Below are 20,923 nucleotides of genomic sequence, written 5' to 3'. Positions count from 1 at the left end.
ATCAAAACAGTATCTCATGTTTATATACTGCTTTACTGTTTTCCTAAATTCTTTTTAGGAAATTTATCTTAAATTCTTTTTCACATTTATTATATGATTTCATTTAACTCTCTTAACCCTCTAAAAACTTCTACAAGGTACGTAGCTAGAGCAGGTTTTATTACCACGTTGTTTTTTTTTTTTTTCTGTTTTACAGATGAGAAAACTGAGGCTTGGAGAGGCTAAGAGATTTTTCTCAAATCATACAGCTATAAAATTGCGAGGGCTCACACTCATATTTTTTAACATGCAACCCAGTGAGTTACATGTGAACTCTTTGGACTACATGACTTGGTGACTTCCTACAGCATACTCAGACCCTCCCAGTCATTAGATTACAAGGTGGTTAGTCAGCCCTCCAGTGAAAATGCTGCGTTAACTCTGGAAGTAAAAGCTATAGGCGAAGTGGAGAGAAGGGGGTAGGGAAGAAAGATTGAAAATACTATCGTACACCAAGAAAACACTGAAAAGAGACAGAGTGGACAACCATTGGAAAACTTACGATCATAACCTTTGCCCACTGGCAAAAGACCGGAAAGGAAAAACCATATGGTGGATGATAAGATTTGGTGACAAGACGGAACAGCACAAAAGACAAATTAGCTCATCCAGAGAGGGGCCAACGACACAATGATTACCCACAAACACGCACGAGGTACTGGAAATGGGGGGCGGGGACAGACAGCGAGGGGAAGATGAGGGTGACAAGCTAAAGGACGCAGGGAAGAGCGAAAGAAAGGTGACTGGCGATGGAGCAGACACGACTGGAAACGGATAGAGAGCAGAGGGGTAACCCAGAGGGATCCGGGGGAGGAGGGGTGGAAGGATGCAGGATGGTCATTTTTTTAAGCGGCGGAAACAAGGATGACAGCAGTCCAGAGTGGGGGAAGAGCAGGAGGACAGAGTGACAACAACCCAGGTGGGGAGCCTAGCAAGGTGACAACCCAGAGGTGGCAGTGGCAGGGACGGGCAGCGTGCTACTGAGGAGCAAAGTGTCAGCCCCAACCGGGTACGCGCGTGCCGCAGTACCTCGGGGTTAGTACCTGTAACCGCGGTTGGAGGCCCGGGGCGGAATCCGGTAGACGCTGACGTCGGGCTTCACACACAGAACAGACTCGTACTCCAACTCCGCCGCCATCTTGGCTCTGCTCACCGCCCAGCTGGGGGCGCGGCGTGAGCACGGGGGCGGAACGTGGAGGCGGGGAATCGCGTTACGCAACAACTTCCGTTTACGCTACTTCCGCGAGAGTTCCACTGGGTTCCTGAGATTAACCTCCGGTGCCGCGGGTCCGGGAAGCCATGTTGAAACCTGGAAACGGTGAGTTTGCGCGACTCACCATCTTGGGTAAGGGCAAGGGTGGCCTCCAAGTGAGTGATTCTCGTTAAGGAGCTCTCCAACCCGAGAAGCGAGGAGGGAAAGCGCCATCTTGCTCCGGGCAAGGGCCCGCAGGGCTTTGGGAGGGTGCCGGTCTTCGAGAATTCGGTCGAGTTTCTTTCTTCCAAGAGTCACTTTAAGACGTGTCTTAGAAACCGTAGTTTCCAAGCAGAATAGGGGAATCCGTCCGTCCGTATTCCCAAATTGGGTACCTACAAAAACTGTATGACCCAGGCGTAGACCGGCGTGGTGGATTTTAACCTTCCAGAGTCCAAACTTCAAAAATGGCCACCCAGCCTGATCCATTGCTTTATAACACCTTTTTATCTCAGTTTCGAGAACGGCACCTGTTGAAATAGTCTGCCACACTTTCAGTGTGCATTCTGGTTATCTTTTTGGAAATTGTGCCCGTGTTAAACTGTAAATGGGATCAACTCATTCCTGACCCATTGGGAAAGCACCATGAACTATTTAATAGCCAATATTTGCCCCCAGTCTTATTATAATGATAGATTCTACTGTCTCCGTAAACACATGCCTCGTATACTCCAAAGGTAAACTTGCCACCATTCCATCACTTAATTGATTTAAGTAGCACAGGCAGCAAATGGAAAACCGAGATACCAACTCAAGGCTGTCTGACTACAACAGCGGTGATCTTCACCACTTCATTATGTTGACTGGTTGGAAACCTGTCTCTAATTTGTCTACCCTGCGTAGCAAAGAGATATCTTAAAATTCAAAGAGAATCATAATATCTAGCCCTTATGAGGAGGTGGGGAATCAGCTACTCTCGTACACTGTGAGCAGGAAGGTAATTTCGTACAGCATTTCTGAAGGTAAATTTAGAATTGATCAGAATATTGTAGGTAACCTTCAATGTAGCAAATCCACAAATAGCTATTTTAGAGAAGTTTTTAATGTGTGCAAAAAGGTATGTACAATAATGTTTATTGCAGCATTGTTTGTAATAGTGAAAAATGGAAACAGCATGAATGTCTATCAACAGAAAATGGGTAATGGCATACATTACTATAGGATGTTTTGAGGTGTGTGTGTGTATAATATATATAGTAAATAAATAAGTATAGGTATATAGATATTAAGGCCATAAAAGAGATCCAAGATTTTTTTTTAAAGCAGACATTCACTTAAAATTTCAGCAATCCTCAACTACTTAAGGTTTCCTGAGTTGTCCATGTTCTTCATATTCTTCATATCTTTGCATGCATTAAACCTTCTGTCTTAAACACTCTCCCCTAGCTTCTTAATTTGGCAAACTAATATGGTCACATATCAGCTCAAATTGTACCTCCTCCTGTGACTTTCCCAGGTCCTTTAGATGAACTTTCTCTGATGCTTCCACTTGCTTCTGTTATACCTTTTCATTGTATCTAACGTGTTATTATTCTTCAAATATCTCCCACTAAACCATCAGCTCTATAAAGGCAAGAACTTTGCTTTTTCAGCACCCAGCACATTGCCCTTCACATAGTAGGCAGTAATAATTGTTGAATAATAAAAGATTTCTGCTTAAGTCCAATCATTTAACTTATTAACTTGGCCATTTCCCCAAATCCCCCAATGTAAGGACCCTACATGTACTTTACAAAAAATTCAGAGAATATGAAATTATTAAATGAAACATGAACTTCCACATCTCTATATTATTAACAGCTTTATGCCAACAAATTTAATAACTTAAATGGTAATGGATGTACACAATTTACCAAAAATAATTCAAGAAGAGATAGAAAATTTGAATAGCCCTGTACCTGTTAAAGAATTTGAATTTATAACTAAAAACCTTCCCACAAAAAAACAAACCTCCATGGCCCAAATGTTTCATCATTGATCAAACATTTTAGGAAGAAATAATGTAAATCCCATACAAATGCTCTAAAAACAAAGAAGAGATAAGACACTTTCCAACTTTTTTTTTTTTTTTTTTTTTTTGCGGTACGCGGGCCTCTCACTATTGTGGCCTCTCCCGTTGCAGTGCACAGGCTCCGGACGCGCAGGCTCAGCGGCCCAGCCACTCCGCGGCATGTGGGATCTTCCCGGACCGGGGCACGAACCCGTATCCCCTGCATCGGCAGGCGGACTCTCAACCACTGTGCCACCAGGGAAGCCCCTCCAACTAATTTTTATAAGACAATATTACCTTGATACCAAAACCAGAAAAAGATGTTACAAGAAATAAATATATATATGAAACTACAATGAGATAACACAACACACTTAATATAATGGCTTAAAAGAAAACTTGACGACAGCAAAAAGTGCTGGCAAGAATATGGAGCAAAAATACAGAGCAACTTTCATACATTGGTAGTGGGGAGTTAAAATGGCACAACCATTTTGGAAAACATAGTTTTGTATTTTCTTAAAAGTTAAATATATCATTTAACACATGACCCAGCATTTTACTCTGAAATATTTACCCAAGAGAAACTAAAACATATGTTCACAAAAAGACATATATGCAAATATTCAGAGCAGTTTTTTTTACAGTGGTCAAAAACTAGAAACAACACTAAATGTCTATCAGCAGGTGAATGGGTAAACAAATTGTGGTGCATCCCTGTAATACTGTCATATTGACATATAATAGTAATAAAATAAATAGAATAGCAATAAAGAGGATCAAATACTAACACTCAGGGGTAGCAATTTTAAAAATTGAACTACTGACACCCACAATCACATGGATAGGTCTCAAACACATTATACCCAACAACAACAACAACAAAAAGCTAGGCCCAAAAGAGTACATACTGTATGACTCCATTTATATGAAATTCTTAAAAAGACTGATCTACAGGGCTTCTCTGGTGGTGCAGTAGTCAAGAATTCACTGCAGCATTGTTTATCATTTATAACAGTGAGACATTGGAAATACATGTCCATCATTAGGAAAAATCAGTTGTGCTGTATTCATTCAACAGGATGGTGTAAATAGTGAACATGAATGAACTACTTGCTATGGACAACATGGATAGATCACAAAAACTTAATTTTAGGAGAAGAAAAAAGTAAGTTTAACAAAAGATAAAACAAAATTGTCCATTTGGACAATGTTTAAAAACAGACAAAACTAAAACTGTATTGTTTGGGGGTAGCCAGTTAAATGGCAAAGCCATATTTAAAATGTAAGGAAATGATAAATACAAAATTCCCAGTTGTGGATTCTTGGGAGGTGGGGTTCAGGAAGGTGATTAGGGCGGGCACAGGAGGTGCTCCAGAGATACGGGTAGCATTCTACTTCTAAAACTGGATGGTAAGCTCATGGTAGTCATTTTATTATTATTTAAAATGTACATATTTATTATAGACACTCTTTCAAATAGATTATATACCTCACAATAAAATTTAACAGGTGCTGTGTGAATCAACTAAGTTTTTAGTTATTGATTTCAACAATAAACATTTTGTATAACAATAATTATAATAATATTACCTGATATTTACATAGCAGCTTTAAGATTACAAAGTGTTTTCATATACACTATCTCATTCATTTTTCACAACAGTCTTGCCCATAGGTAGCATTATCCCCATTTTCATTAAAAAAAATTGCTGAGATACAGAAAGTTCATTGACTTGCTCATCCAATATTTAAGTGTCAGGAGAGAAATCCTTACATTTCTGATACAAACATAACAGCTGCTTATACCTTATTTTTAAATGTTTGCATGAATAATTAGTATTCCTGTGCCTATTGGTTGAATTATAGTAAAGAGTAGCATTTATTAAGTACTGAGTACTGTTCTGCATGCTTGTGTGCATTATATTATTAATACTAACAACAGATATGTACTATTGTTATCCTGCTGTGAAATTAAGTAATTATTGTCCACAGTCACAAGTGACAGACATAGATATGTGTCTCCAGGCCCGGGTCCTTAACCAATATGCAATTCTGCCCTAACAGCTCTATCCAGTGAATGGACAGAATATACAACTTTTGAGCTTCCCTGGTGGCGCAGTGATTGAGAGTCTGCCTGCCGATGCAGGGGACACGGGTTCGTGCCCCGGTCCGGGAGGATCCCACATGCCGCGGAGCGGCTGGGTCCGTGAGCCATGGCCGCTGAGCCTGCGCGTCCGGAGCCTGTGCTCTGCAACGGGAGAGGCCACAACAGTGAGAGACCCGCGTACCAAAAAAAAAAAAAAAAGAATATACAACTTTTAGCAAGTACAGTAGATCCTCCTCATTCATGGACTCCAATATCTGTGAGTTTGCCTATTTGCTTAAATTTATTTGTAACCCCCAAATCAACATTCACAGTCACTCCCTAACATGCACAGGGTGGCAAAAAAATTTGAGTCACCTAGACAAGTACATCATCAGCTGAGGTCAATCCAGGTGGCGCTCTGCCTTCTTGTTTCATCTCTCTTATTGTAAACAAGGATCCTTTACACAGCCTATCTAGTGCCAAGTTTTTCGCATTTTCGTACTTTTTGTTGGTGATTTTGCTGTTCAAAATGACCCCTAAGCATAGCGCTGGAGTGCTATATAGTGTCCATAAGCACAAGAAGGCTGAGCTATATATGTGTTAGTTCATCTTGTTTGGGCATGAATTATAGGGCTGTTGGCAGAGAGGTCAATGTTAATGAATCAACAATATGAAATAAGGTTTCCCAGGACGACCTTCAAGATGGCGGAGGAGTAAGACGCGGAGATCACCTTCCTCCCCACAAATACATCAGAAATGCATCTACATGTGGAACAGCTCCTACAGAACACCTACTGAACGCTGGCAGAAGACCTCAGACCTCCCAAAAGGCAAGAAACTCCCCATGTACCTGGGTAGGCAAAAGAAAAAACAGAGAAAAAGAATAGGGATGGGACCTGGACCTCTGGGAGGGAGCTGTGAAAGAGGAAAAGTTTCCACACACTAGGAAGCCCCTCAACTGGCAGAGATGGTGGGGCGGGGCGGGGGCAAGCTTCAGAGCCACGGAGGAGATCGCAGCAACAGGGGTGCAGAGGGCAAAAAAATTTGATCATTTGACCAAAATGCAGTGACCAGAGGCTGGCAGAACTCAACCCCATACATCCCCTAGCGTGGTCCAGTGTCTGCTAATCCAGTGTTCCTGGTGACATTATAGAACATAACTTCCACGAACATGGAGACAGTAGACCGGATTAACGTTCACAGGGCAGCATGGTGGCTAAGAGCATAGGCTCTGGAGGCCAGCTGTCTGGTTCTAAGTCTGCCATTTACATAGTGGTGTGAATTTGGATAACTCATTAGCCTCTTTGCATCTCGGTGTCCTTTTTGAAAATGAGGTACTAATATTAGTACCTATCTCATCATTGGGGTGTCGTTAGAGTTAAATAACATGCAGCCGATGAAGCACTCAGCACTGTCTGGTAGATGTCCTCAACGTGTAAGTTATCACTATTATTAATATTAATTTATATTTGAAACAAGAATGATCATGTTTGTTTAGGTAATTATAAACATAGACACATGCAGTTTTAGAATTTCAGAAGCTGCACAACAAAGAACATAATAACTAAAATGGAGTTACCATTCTAACACCATTTTTCCCTAAATGACTGACAAATATGGCCAGTGTAGAGAAAAACATTTCACCTGAAATGAGTATGCGTGCTACTGTGATTTATAATAGGAAATATATATATCTTGATCTGTGCCCCTGGCTCCTAAAGCCCTTGTAAATTCCTAGGTGACAAGAGCATTAGGAGCATCTTTTGTTCTAGTATTTGGTCACTGACCCCAGTTTCTGACACAAGGGAAACCCTTGTAATTTCCTGGTGATAGGAGTGTCTTTTGATCCAATGAGGTGACTGGGTGGGCTCTTGGATGGCTCCTGGATAAGGGCTCGGGAGAGACCAAGCCATGATTAGAAGCTTAGAATTTTCAGTCCCACCCCCCCATGCTCTTGAGAAGGGAGAAGGACTGGAAATGAAGTTAATAATTGAACTTGCCTGTGTGATGAAACCTCCAAAAAAATCGCAATAACATGGGGTTGAGAGAACTTCCAGTTTGGTGAACACATCCATGTACAGAAAGGGTGACACACCCCAACCCTACTGGAGACAGAAGCTCCTGCACTCAGGACCCTCCCAGATCTCGCCTTATGTAGCTCTTCATCCGGCTGTTCATCTGGGTCCTTTATCATATCCTTTAATAAACTGGTAAACCTAAGTAAATGTTTCCCTGAGTCTGTGAGCCACTCTAGCAAATAATCGAATCCAAGGGGAAGAAAGTCATGGGAACCTCTGATTTGTAGCCAAGACAGAGAGAAGTTGTGGGTGACCTGGGGATCTACAACTTGCAATTGGCATCTGAAGTGGGGAGCAGTCTTGTGGAACTCAGCCCTTAACCTGTGGGATGTGACGCTATCTCCAGGTAGATAGTGTCAGAATTGAGTTAAATTGTAGGACACCCAGCTGATGTTGCAGAATTGTTTGATGTAGGGGGAAAAAACACACACATTTGGTGACCACAAGTGTCAGAAGTGAAGTATTCTGTGTGAAAGTAAAGGAGACACATGGGAGGTGGAGACCTGTGGTTTTCCCTGCACAGAAGGAAAAACTGGGTGGTTTTCAACCCAACATCATTTTGTATCACCACTTTCTTTGCCCACATTCTAGTGGAAATGAAATGGGGAAGAAAAGGCAAAGGATAAATGAAATGGAGAAGACATTTTCTAAATAATGCACAAATAGGATAGCTAACCTAAAAAATTCATCAAAATTTACTCAAAAATTTATCTACACTTAAAACATTTATGAGAGCCATCTACCCCTCGATAATCTTGAATTCTGTCCCCCCTACAAAATTTTCTTATGCCTTCTTATTAGATCAGATAAACACAAACTGAAACCTAGTCCCTGGTCCATTTTGGGTTTCATGGAACTAAAGTCACAAAGGGTGTTCATGAAACACTCAGTTTACTTCCCCTTCAATCTCCCTTCCTTGGCTGACTGCCATGGATACCTATTATACTAGAAAATCAATCATCAATAAATCAATAGAAGAAACAAAGTTTGCTAAATTTTCTTTAAACCACTCAGATTTGAATGATTCATCGTGCCAAATTTGGCTGGATTCTTTCAAGATCCAGGCATCAGTTCATCAGATATTTGTTATTATGGTTGGATTAACAGTTTTTTGTTTGTTTTATTTTATGTACCTTTCGACTGAATTACTTTAATTTCTGGGTGACTTTGTCCTTCAGTTTGTGCTCTTTGTTTTATTATAACTATGTGCGTAATTAGGCAGCTATACTATAGGGAGTAGAGAGTGTGTCAGGTCTACATCCTTGAGGGCCATGGGTTAGAATTTGATTCGACAGAAAGGATGTAACTTAACAATGTAAAGGGAACATTCTGTAAATTATTTTCTAAGAGTCCAAGATGGGAGAATAGTTTTGATATGATAGGCAACTGGAAGCCACATTAGTTTTTTGACCTAATAACTGCTAACATTTATTGAACGGTTATGTGCCAGCAGTGTCTTAAGTGCTTTGCATGTATTAATTTATTTACTCCTAGCAGTCCTATAGAGTAGGTACAGTGAATATTCCCCGACTGTCATTGCCCAGCCAGGAAAACAGAAACCATTGTAGGTATTTCAAACAAGGTATTTAATACAAGGACTTGGTTGCAAAAGTGTTGGAAGGACTAGAGGAATAAAGGGGGAGAAGATAATATAACTTCAGGAAGGTACTTCCCTAAAATTGGAAGAGAAATACTCACAGGGCTGTAGCTGCTGCTGAAACCAGTAATCCTGCCAGAGTCCACAGTTGCCCGCAGCTGCCAAGGTCACACCTGCCATCTGTGTTACAGAAACCCACCAGAGTTGTCTGCTGCTGAAGGAGCCAGAAAATAAATGATCCCCCTTTCAATCTCTCTCTTTTATATTTTAATATTTTTAATGTTTATTCTATTTTATGGTTTTGTTCTTTTATTTTTAAAACATATTTGCAAACTCTGCACAAACTAAACATCCATCAACGGAGGAATGGATAAAGAAGGTGTGGTACATATATACAATGGAGTGTTACTCAGCCATAAAAAAGAATGACATGAGGCCATTTGAAGAGACATGGATGGACCTCGAGATTGTCATACTGAGTGAAGTAAGTCAAACAGAGAAAGACAAATATCATATGATATCACTTATATGTGGAATCTAAAAAAATGGTACAAGTGAACCTATTTACAAAACAGAAATAGAGTCACAGATGTAGAAAACAAACTTACGGTTACCAGGGGGAAAGGGTGGGGAGGGATAAATTGGGGGATTGGGGTGGACATACGTACACTGCTATATATAAAATAGATAACTAATAAGGACCTACTGTATAGCACAATGAACTCTACTCAATACTCTGTAATGGCCTCTATGGGAAAAGAATCTAAAAAAGAGTGAACACCTGTATATGTAGAACTGATTCACTTTGCTGTACAGCAGAAATGAACACAATATTGTAAATCAACCATACTCCAATAAAAATTAATCTCAAGAAAAAGAATCAAATGCAATGATTCCCTTTTCTCTTCACTTTCCAAGAGCACATGAACATGCCCCTCTGGCAGAGCCAGGGCAGACCCTGCCTGAGAGGCAGTCTCGGAAATGCAGTACCCAGGCTTCACTTAGAGAAATAATAAGGAAGAATGGGAATGGGCCTGAGTATCAATAAATAAAACCTGACACAATCCCTGTTTTGCAGGTGAGGAAATGAAAACACAGAGTCTGAAAAAGTCCTGTGCAGCCACACAATTAGTGGCAGAGCTGGGATTCAAGCTCAGGCTCTACGCATCTTCTATTGCTCCCTGTGTGCTTTTTACTCCAGCCAGACCACTTTACCTGTGTCATTCACTCACGCTGGGCTTCCCTCCACCTTAATGTGTGTTTTCCCCCTACTTGAAATGGGAGAATTATAGATTGTTAGATGTAAAAGAAACCTTAAAGATCACGCGAGCCAACCCTTTAATTTTACATCTAAGAAAAAAATTCTAGGTCAAGCATCCAGCCCAAGGTCAAGTATTTAGTTATGATTAAAACTAGAACTCAGATTCCTAATCTAGAGCAGTTTTCACAAGAATGTTCTTCCATGAAAATTTTCCAGCTAATTCTAACCTCCACCAGGTTTCATCACATTTGTCCTTTGCTAACTAGCCATAGCATTTGTCTATGTCATCCATAGTTTTTGGCACTTGGTTATTTTTTCACTTAGAGTATAATTATACTTGGTCTAATAATGAATCTAATCATTTTTCGTCAAAGTCCTTAAGGACAGAAACTTTGTCATATGTTTATTTTTAATTCTCTCAGACAGAGCAGGCTAGAGATTATACAATTCTAAAATTTTTATTTTGGCCAAATGACTACAGATTTCCATCACTGAAAATGTAGAATTAATCAGTGACTCATAAAATGTTTTAATATGGCTGTGTTTGCAACATATATTCAAAATTTCACTCTTGCCAAAGCATCTGATCTCTGCTTAGAAACTTGTAATTAGATATTAAAAAGGAACAAAACAGAAGAGAATCACATAAATTCCCCCCAAGTTTTCCACATTACACCATAAAACTAGTACTTTATAAGAAGGGACAGAAGCCATCTAGAAATAGGAGCCCTATTCACAAGGTGTTTTCAGTAATTTCCTTCCTGATCTGAAAATCCAAGTAATACAGCTGGAAGTTCTCCAACTGGTTTTAATTGCTGTATAATCTTTAGAGAAAGAGGAATCAGTAAAACTGGATCCACACCAGAAACAACTTTAAAGACTCAAATTAATTCTTTGAATTATATTCAAAAGCCAACATCCTTTTCAACCAAACTTTCATTCATTCATTCATTGGTGCCCCAGACATGTATTATTCCAGGCATGGTAGTAGGCTCTGGAGATAGGCACAAAGTCTTGGTCTAGTAGGGCAGAGAGACAGATAAATTATTTTATAGCACTATTAGTGTCTGTCAAATTTCTACCCAGCCTTAAAGCCCAGCTCAAGTGTTATCTCTTCAGTGCATTATCTTCATGTTTGTTTCAGTGAGAATGTCTTTCCCTCTTCCATGTTCCCAGGACTACCCTGCTAGCAGCCCTTACTCAATTATAATTATATATTTACATCTTTCATTGCTTCTGCATCTCCTACAGTGCAAAGCATAGTGTCTATATTAAGAGCAGAGTACTTGTTTATGATACTGAACTTAATGATAAAGACCTTACCTTTTGCAAATGGAATAGATACCCTCGCCACCGTTGATGGAAGTGTAAATTGGTGGAGTCTCTTTAGTGGGAAATGCCATACCTTTCAAAAATGTAAATTCACATACATAGATTTAACAATTACAGTCCTAGGAAACTATTCTACAGAAATTTTCATAGATGTGTAGAATGCAAGAGTACTCATTGAAACATTGTTTATAACTGTTTTAAAATTTGGTAAAAACAGAATATCCATGAAAAGGGGAATAATTGACTAAATGGTATAATATAGAATAATTTAAAAAGTGTGATGTGGGGACTTCCCTGGTGGTCCAGTGGCTAAGACTCTGCACTTCCACTGCAGGGGGTAGGGGTTCAATCCCTGGTCGGGGAACTAAGATTCCCACATGCCCTGAAATGGCCCAAAAACTAATAATAATAAAGATAGTAAAAGTAAACAGCTTGTCACCTCTTTCTAGAGAAGTCCCATAATTCTTGAAGAACCTGCCCAGACCTTATTTCTACCTTAAGACTTTCCTAGATTGCCCCAGGCTAAATACACCCCTACATGTTATTTTCTACTCTTTTACTTCTACTGCTATTTCTATCATTATAGTCTGAATTGTATTACAGGTGTTTTTTGTTGTTGTTGTATGGGTACATACTCTCACCAGACTGTGAATCTCTAGAGATTAGAACATAGTTTAATTCATCTGATTTTTGCACGACAAACTTCTTTGACACATATTAAGCATATAAGAGATATTACTTGAAATTCATTACATGGGGTTGTGCAGGTCATTCCCCCCAGTTACTCCCCACCCCCACTCTCACATACCATAGGATCATTTTTGTGCATTTCCAAAACAAAGCAAATCCACAAACCTATAAAGTGGGAAGCTGATGTAAAAAGTACTCTCTCTCTAAGCATTCTCTGTGTCCTGCAGAAAATTTTTGAGAACCATGCTCTCCCACTTCTGTTTTTCTTACTTTTCTTACATGAAACATTTAGAAATGACTCACTTTGAAACTCTTTCTGTGGAGTCAGATAGTTGTCAAAAGTGTTGGGTTTAATTTATCATCAGAAACGAAGAGAGAGAGGAAAGGGGAGGTGCTCAGCAAATGTCCTAAACATACTTGACTGTGGTCAAGACAGGACTCGTGGAGACCTCCAGATCCATGCTGAAGTCTTCAGCTACTATCTCGGGTTTTTGGTAAGGAAACCTAGATACACCTGAAGACTTGTGCCCAGCTTGTTTTGCTCATTATTGATAATGGTTTGAGAGTCATTATTTTCTATTTCCCCTTATTCTTTCCCCAACTTTTATTTCTTTTGCTTTATTCCCATGTCCACCTTTTTCTTTTTCTAAATATTCCACATTCTATTTACCTCTGTTCTTAATATTTTCATTCTGGAACTAATATTGAATTTTTACATCATTTTTCCCTGTCTTAAACTGGCTGTTTCTCCTTCTCACCTTTGATTCCAGCTTTCTCCAATAGTTTTGTTTTCCAAATCATCGATTGCCTATTTTTTCTTTTTTTTTTTTAATAAATTTATTTATTTTTGGCTGCATTGGGTCTTTGTTGCTGTGCGTGGGCTTTCTCTAGTTGCAGCGAGCAGGGGCTACTCTTCACTGCGGTGCGCAGGCTTCTTGCGGTGGCTTCTCTTGTTGCAGAGCACAGGATCTAGGCGCGTGGGCTTCAGGTGGGCTCAGTAGTTGTGGCTCGTGGGCTCTAGAGCGCATGCTCAGTAGTTGTGGTGCACGGGCTTTGTTGCTCCGCGGCATATGGGATCTTCCCAGATCAGGGCTCGAACACGTGTCCCCTGCATTGGCAGGTGGATTCTTAACCCCTGCACAACCAGGGAAGCCCCTGCCTATTTTTTCTTAATATATATATATTTTTTCCTCATTCCATTTCTCTTATTTATTTGTTTTGCTCATTCCTTATTGCTACTGATTCTGTCATCATATCATTAGTTCTGATTCTGGAATCTATTTTTCTTTCCCTATCATAGTTGAATTTTGGTTTCAGGAGTTTACTTATCTTTTTATTTACTTGTTGGCCAATTCAGTATTGAAAACTAAAAAAAAAAAAAATGTTGAGGTACTTTTCAGCCAACACACTTGTTGAAGTATAAAATGTTATCTTGCCCAGAAAGATTTTTAAGATTCTGATTCATATATACTTTCATTTCAAGACAGATACTATGTAATATTTAAAATGTAGCTCACGCCAGATGACTCAATTTCTTTGTATTGGAATTTTGCTCTTTTCAGTCTTTATCACTTCCTTATTATTCTTTATTATTGTGCGGCTCTTGGTGCCTTTCCCTTTATTAGCAATACCAAAGGCTCTTCAGTTATGTGATTATTTGTAGTAAAAAGAGTATTGGTCTGACAGTCATTGGACCGAGGATATGACAACCCTCCTAGTTGTGAATATGTAAAAGTCCCCTAATTTGCTGAGTTTCAGTGTCCAAAACTACAAAATAAAAATAGAGACAAGAAGAGATGATTGCTAACTTTCCTTTCAGTCCTAGAATTCTATGACTATCGGTCTCTCAATATTTTATGGGTCTATGCGTGAATATGTGTGTAGGACAATGGATCAGGGTAGCTGCCACGTACAAAAGTGAAGGAAGTGACCCTGACAGGACTTGAATATTGGAATAAGCAAGGTTACCGAACGGAGAATGAGAATCACTTCTTCTTTTTTTAGTATTTTGTTGTCTTAGTTATTTTAACTTCTGCTAATCGCTATGGCAGCTTGTAAACTCAGCAGAACAGCTTCAAGTCACACAGTATTTTGGACTTCTACAAAAGGAAACATAAAATGCTGTTACAGCCAGTAAGAATTAGGAACTGGAAAACAAAAAAGGAAGTTAGAAGAGACAGCATCCTTACTGGATTAAATGGACAAGCATAAGAATTTTTCACTTAGTTGAAAAAGAAAAAAAGTTAACCCCCAAAATGAGCATCTATCCATTCAAGTAATCTTTAATTGTGCTAAATTCTGTGGAACGAGCATTTAGGAACAAGATTCTTTTTTACCATTATGAAACGTAAGGCCAGAATGATAGATAAGACAGCCACAAAAAGAATTATAGTACAAGATGAAATGCATCATTGCACAGAGAATATGAAAAGAAGTTCAACCCCCCCACACACCCAAAAATAGGAGGCTGAAGAAATAGATTATGACTGGGATTATAAGAGAAGTTTCAAGGAAGATATATTTGAGCTTGATCTTAAAGAATGGCTAGGATTTCAACAGATAGAGATTAAAAATGGAGGAAAGAGGAGGTTAAGGTGGAGGATATAATTCCATATAGAAGTAAACAGCATAGACAAGGAATAGAAAATGGTATTGACTTGGAATAGTGAGTTGTTCAGGAAAGCTATAAAGTAGGGTATGTTTATGGGAATGTTGAAAATCAGGGAAGGGTAATGTCACAGAGGCCAAGAGAAGAAAGTGTTAAGAAGCCAGTGTATCAAATGACATGGATATTGTGGAGGATAAAGACAGAGAAAAAGGTGCTTGGGTTTGTTATCTAGAGTTAGTTCTAGCAGCATGATGGGGCAGAAGACCAATTACAAAGGGTTGTGAAGTGAGTGGTGAGAACAACAGACCCCAAAACAAGCCAGTATCCTTGAAGAAGAGAAACAATGCTACATTAAGAGACTTAAGAAACATCCTGATGCAGTGTGATCCTAGACTGGATGCAATTGTTGACAAATCAGGTGTAAAGGATTGTTTTGGGGACAGCTGGAAAAAATGGATAAAGTCTGAGTATTCCTTACGGTACAATCTTACTGTATAATGTGGAGACTGCTAACTGATGAAAGTGATAAAAGAAAGCAGTTTATATAAAACAATATGCATTTACACCCATGTTCATAGCAGCATTATCCACAGTAGCTACAATGTGGAAGCAACTCAAATATCCATCGACAGATGAATGGATAAACAACATGTGGTACATCCATACAGTGGAATATTATTCAGTCTTAAAAAGGAAGACAATTCTGACACACACTACAACATGGATGAAACTTGAGGACATTTTGCCAAGTGAAATAAGCCAGTTACAAAAAGACAAATGCTGTAGGATTACATTTACATGAGGTATCTAGAGGAGTCAAATGCATAAAAACTGAAAGTAGGATGGTGATCGCCAGGGGCTGCGGGGAAAGGGAAGTGAGAAGTTGTTTTCTAATAGGTATAGAGTTTCGGGTTTACAAGATGAGAAAGTTCTAAAAATTGGCTGCACAACAATGTAAATATACCTAACACTACTGAACTGTACACTTAAAAATAGTTAAGATGGTAAGTTTTATGTTATATGTATTTCACCACAATTTAAAAAAATTTTAAACCAATATGCACAGTATAATCTAATTTTGTTAAATTTTGCTTAACAAAAAATATACATACATATAGTATACATGTATGTATGTGAAAAAAGATCCAGAAGGATGTAAATTAAGATACTAAAATAGTAATCCCTGACTAGTGGTATATGACATTTTTATTTTCTTATTTTTGCTTGCTTATGTTTTCTAAGTTTCTTCATGAATGATTTCTTTTTATGTTTTATTTTGTTTTGTTGGCCATGCCAAGTGGCTTGCGAGATCTTAATTCCCCGACCAGGGGTGGAACCTGTGCCTCTTTCAGTGGAAGCGTGGAGTCGTAACCCCTTGACTGCCAGGGAATTCCCTATCTCCATGAATGATTTCTGTCTCTGCAATAATCAAGCTATTTTTCTCGAGTTATACTCACAAAAAACAAATAAGAAAGAAATGATGAGTGGTAAGGAAATCAACGCAAAGAGGGAAAACAACTCTTGATAAATTTGACAGCAAAAGGAAAAAATGAGGTTGTATCTAAAAGACATGACTGAGGGAATTCCCTGGTGGTCCAGGGGTTAGGATTCTGAGCTTTCACTGCCGAGGGCCTGGGTTTGACCCCTAGTCGGGGAACTAGGATCCCACAGGCGGTGCAGGGCATGGCCAAAAAAGAAAAAAATTTTTTTAATGTTATTGAAGTATAGTTGATTTACCATGTTGTGTTCATTTCTACTGTACAGCAAAATGACTCAGCTATAAATATATATTCTTTTCCATTATGGTTTATCACAGATATTGAATATAGTTCCTTGTGCTCTACTGTAGCACCTTGTTGTTTATCCATCCTATATATACACTAGTTTGCATCTGCTAATCCCAAACTCCCAATACTCCCCTCCCCCACCACCCCCTTTGGCAACCACAGGTCTGTTCTCTATGTCAATACAGTAGATTTTAAATTGTCTTTCAGAGAATGTTTTTGTGTAATCCAATGTGAAGTCAGAAAATAAAACTAAAACAGTGTGAGGGTCTTTGTGACTCTACATCTTTATGTGGGGAGGTTAGAATTCTAAGAATATGCATTTTTTTAAGTTAGTTTTAACATTTTTGTTTATATTTTTATAAAAGTTTAGCAATGGAGTCTTTCTCTGCTGAGACCAATTCAACTGACGTACCATCACAGCCCTGGGATGAACCCCAAGTAATCCTCTCCATGGTCATTCTCAGTTTCACTTTCCTACTGGGATTGCCAGGCAACGGGCTGGTGCTGTGGGTGGCTGGCCTAAAGATGCAACGAAGTGTGAGCACCGTTTGGTTTCTCCATCTCACCTTGGCTGACTTTCTCTGCTGCCTCTCCCTGCCCTTCTCCCTGGTTCACTTGGCTCTCCAAGGACGCTGGCCCTACGGCTGGTTCCTATGCAAGCTCATCCCCTCCACCATTGTCCTCAACATGTTTGCCAGCGTCTTCCTGCTGACCGCCATTAGCCTGGACCGCTGTCTTTTGGTACTCAAGCCAATCTGGTGCCAGAATCATCGCAACGTGGGGGCAGCCTTCACTATCTGTGGATGCATCTGGGTGGTGGCTATTGTAATGTGCATACCTGTGTTCATATACCGGGAAACATTCACTATAGACGACCATAGTATGTGTGGCTACAATTTTGGTCTCTACAGATCATTAGATTATTCAGACTTCAACTTTGATCTACTGGAAAACGGGTCTCTTGACAACTCCATTGTTGAGCTGCCTGAAGAAATGGATGATAGGTTAGATTCTTTCTCTCAACAAACAAATGCTTGTCCCTGGGCAGCCACTGCTGGCCTCTGTTCTCAAATATCTCAAAGAACTTCTGGACATTCACTCCCTACGGATTCAGCTAGATTATCTGTTCAACATCCATATTATAATGTATTTAAACCAGCTGATGAGCTCTCAGCTACAATCCCCAGTGATTTTCCCATTGAAGATCACAGAACTAACCCACTGGAGAACTCTGATGCTTTTCTTCCTGCTGATGTAGACCTTTTCGCTAGTGCCTCCGGCAACTCCTCATACACATCGGAGCTACTGGAAGATTTCCAGGATGATGATTTAGGCCAATTTGCATACGGCCATCAAGTGCCAACACCCCTGGTAGCAATAACCATCACTAGGCTAGTGCTGGGTTTCCTGTTACCCTTTATCCTCATGGTGGCCTGTTACAGCCTCATCATCTTCCGAATGCGTTGGAGCCGCTTCACCAAGTCCCGGAGCAAAACCTTGAGAGTGGCTATGGTGGTGGTGGCTGTCTTCCTCGTCTGCTGGGCTCCGTACCACATTGTTGGAACCCTCTTACTGTTTATTGACCCAGAAACTCCCTTTGGGGAAGCTCTGTTGTCCTGGGACCATGTGTCTCTTGCTTTAGCATCTGCCAATAGTTGCTTCAATCCCTTCCTCTATGCCCTTCTGGGGAAAGATTTTAGGAAAAAAGCAAAACAGTCCATGCAGGGAATTCTGGAGGCAGCTTTCAGTGAGGACTTGACACACTCTACCAGCTGCCCCCCAAACAAAGTCTCTTTGGAAAAAAACAGTATCAGTACAGTTGTGTGAAAATATGGAGCAGTTGACCCAACCAGAGGTTCTTAGGCATTCACCCAGCGCATCATATTTCTAAAAAGACGACAGAGATAGGGAGCAGGGGATTTCAGGAACTGTCAGAGAATCAATCCAGAGGGTCTTAAAGTGTGGTCCCAGACTAGTGGCATCGGTATCACCTGGAAAGTTGATAGAAATACAAATTCTCCAGCCCCACCAGAGACTTGCTGAATCAGTCTCTGGGGGTGGGGCTCAGACAGTGTTTTCACAAGCTCCCTTGTTTCGGATGAATGCTAAATTTGGGAAGCATTGTAAAAATTAGTCTATTTCTGTCTCAAACAAAGCCACGTGAAATAAATGCGAAGGCAGTCTCCTTTAAAATGTTTCCATCATTAAATTTCTTTCTAATTTCCTTCCAGATTCAAGTTCAAACCATTTCTTCTAGTCCTACCTGAGTGAAAGGTGATCATTTATTCTATGGCTTTGTTGTGGTGATGGTGGTGGTGATAGTTTTAAATGAAAAAAAAAAGGTGCAAAAAGAAAGTCTATAAAAACAAGGAGTTATGAGTCTGAGTCTGGAGCAGAGTACAATGCCAGATGCCTGCAACTTGGAATACTCCTGGATACAGGACGTAGGAATTCTGAGTTTCCATTATTACAACTAAATAAGCATCTATTGTGTAAAGACAGACTACTTAGGCATCTAAAGACTTTCTCATGAAACAGTACGTAAGCCACAGTTCGGGGAGTTCTCTCTTCCCTCTGTTTGCTCTGCCTATTGATAGAATCATCTCTCTTTCATTCCTTTTCTTAAGCTCCTTAATTCCCTTATTCCTCCCCTGCCTCTAAATCTTCTTCCAGACTTTATGCCTCTAATAACCAATAGTTTCATAAGATGCAAATTACTCCCTTCCTCTAGCTCCACATTGGTACTTTCCAAGAAACTCATTTCAAATGAAAGGAGAAAGACGGTGGAGGATAGGGCAGCAATTCTTGAATTCACTGCAATGTAACTGAGTACCCTCTGGGCACGTTATCCAACTTTAAAAGAAAACATGACTGTAGGTGTGTATCTTTCATGCCGTAATTACCAGATATATCTTCGGGGTTTTTTTTTAATTAATCTTTATCTTTACCAAAGTAATACATGCACATAACTTAAAGAGAACCTAAGGCTTATAATGAAATCTAACAGGTTTCCTGCCCCACTCTGCCCAGCCCCTCCTTCCTCCCACTCCCACTTCCCAGGGATAACCTTTGAAACGATTTTAGATGTTTCCTCTGATATTCACCATGATAGTTCTAAGTCATGACCTTATGCTGCTAAGTTTTTGTAGACGTGATAAAATGACTTCTTGTTTTGAAAGATGACGATTTTTATCCAAACACATTCATATTTTTTGTTTATTCAGCATCCCAATATTCATTACCCATCATCCTTTAAATTTGTTCACGATCACACATTTTCTTCTACTTTGTCGACCCATTCCAACCCCCCTTCTCCTTCTCTTTCATTTTTTTCAGAAAACATTATTAAACCCCCATCACCTCATTTTTCTCTGTATATAAAGTTTTATGTGTTAAACCTCTAAATTTTCAGGTTTTGTTTGTACTACAACATAGCCTCATCTGTGTACAGTGATTTAATCTGAAAAATAGAAAATGAGATGTCTTAGACTTTACAAGGCACTATCCTTTGTTCAGTGGTTGAGGGGAGGGTCTGGACTACAAATAAGTTATAAAGTACTATGTGGAAAAGTGTCAAATCACTAGGAATGCTTTCAGTTGTGCAGTAATGATATCTGACATGATGTGAGATTTGCCATGCTACCTTCCAATTTAATCTGATCATATATTTGATGTGAATAAATGCTTTATTTCTGAATGTTTCCTTGCAAGGCTGATAGATTCATGGATCCTTTTAATTGTTTGACTCTCAGAATATATCATAATCTCTAAACATACGGCAAATATAAATCTCATAGTGGGTAGCTGTAGGCTTACTATAATGATGATTAGCTGGGCTTCTGAAAATCCCAACATTTCTCATGGGACCCTGGGTATAAGTCCCTAACTTCTAGGGTTACTATATAGGATACCAGGGTGAATGACTCTGGCATAGTTATAAAGATTCAATAGTTCAATAGTTGACATTTCTGGACTCCTTTTGAGAGTTCTATTTACCCTGGAAATGTATTCTGAAGAAATCCCTACCATTGGAATTCCCTCATTTCCAATGAAAAACTCTGGCGAGTACCTGTAAGTGTTCACTGGGAGTCCCAGAGGGGGACCCAAGTCTTCCTCAAATTGTAGGATCTTTAATCTTTACAATATCCCAGAATGCAAGCAAGATGGCTTAGCCCGGACATCAAGCTGCAAGGGGGCACT

General features: G+C 39.6%; 2 protein-coding genes across 7 annotated transcripts in view; one reads left to right on the top strand and one right to left on the bottom strand.

The window, feature by feature from the left end:
• The window catches only part of NECAP1 (NECAP endocytosis associated 1), a 38,200-nt gene extending 37,001 nt beyond the window's left edge, over window positions 1–1,199 (bottom strand). For both annotated transcript variants that reach the window (XM_004318833.4, XM_073789075.1), the window contains exon 1: window positions 1,083–1,199. In XM_004318833.4, the coding sequence (XP_004318881.1) occupies window positions 1,083–1,177 (95 nt within the window). In that variant the 5' untranslated portion in view covers window positions 1,178–1,199. The remainder of the gene's footprint in view (window positions 1–1,082) is intronic.
• Window positions 443–20,437, top strand: C3AR1 (complement C3a receptor 1). Of its 5 annotated transcripts, XM_073789071.1 has the most exons (6): window positions 443–694; window positions 1,148–1,357; window positions 3,414–4,449; window positions 5,349–5,647; window positions 6,051–9,529; window positions 17,089–20,437. In XM_073789071.1, the coding sequence occupies exon 6, from the start codon at window positions 17,096–17,098 to the stop codon at window positions 18,548–18,550; it is 1,455 nt and encodes a 484-aa protein (XP_073645172.1). In that variant the 5' UTR covers window positions 443–694; window positions 1,148–1,357; window positions 3,414–4,449; window positions 5,349–5,647; window positions 6,051–9,529; window positions 17,089–17,095; the 3' UTR covers window positions 18,551–20,437. The 5 variants fall into 5 exon arrangements, with proteins under 5 accessions (XP_073645172.1, XP_073645173.1, XP_073645171.1 ...); XM_073789072.1 differs by lacking the exon at window positions 3,414–4,449 and having other exon boundaries at window positions 6,060–9,529; XM_073789070.1 differs by lacking the exon at window positions 3,414–4,449.
• Window positions 20,438–20,923: the final 486 nt, after the last annotated feature.

This window comes from Tursiops truncatus, chromosome 11, assembly GCF_011762595.2.
Source record: "Tursiops truncatus isolate mTurTru1 chromosome 11, mTurTru1.mat.Y, whole genome shotgun sequence".
In the NCBI taxonomy this organism is placed as follows: domain Eukaryota; kingdom Metazoa; phylum Chordata; class Mammalia; order Artiodactyla; family Delphinidae; genus Tursiops; species Tursiops truncatus.
The sequence above is the reverse complement of the archived record's forward strand: the minus strand, read 5'-3'. Positions and strand labels throughout refer to the sequence as shown.

Bases quoted from the DNA above. Each gene is read 5' to 3' on its own strand.
- C3AR1 (XM_019926032.3), top strand. From the start codon at position 12,788: ATGCTGAAGTCTTCAGCTACTATCTCGGGTTTTTG. The intron at 12,823-17,088 runs GTAAGGAAACCT...TTTTTATAAAAG, and splicing joins GCTACTATCTCGGGTTTTTG to TTTAGCAATGGAGTCTTTCT.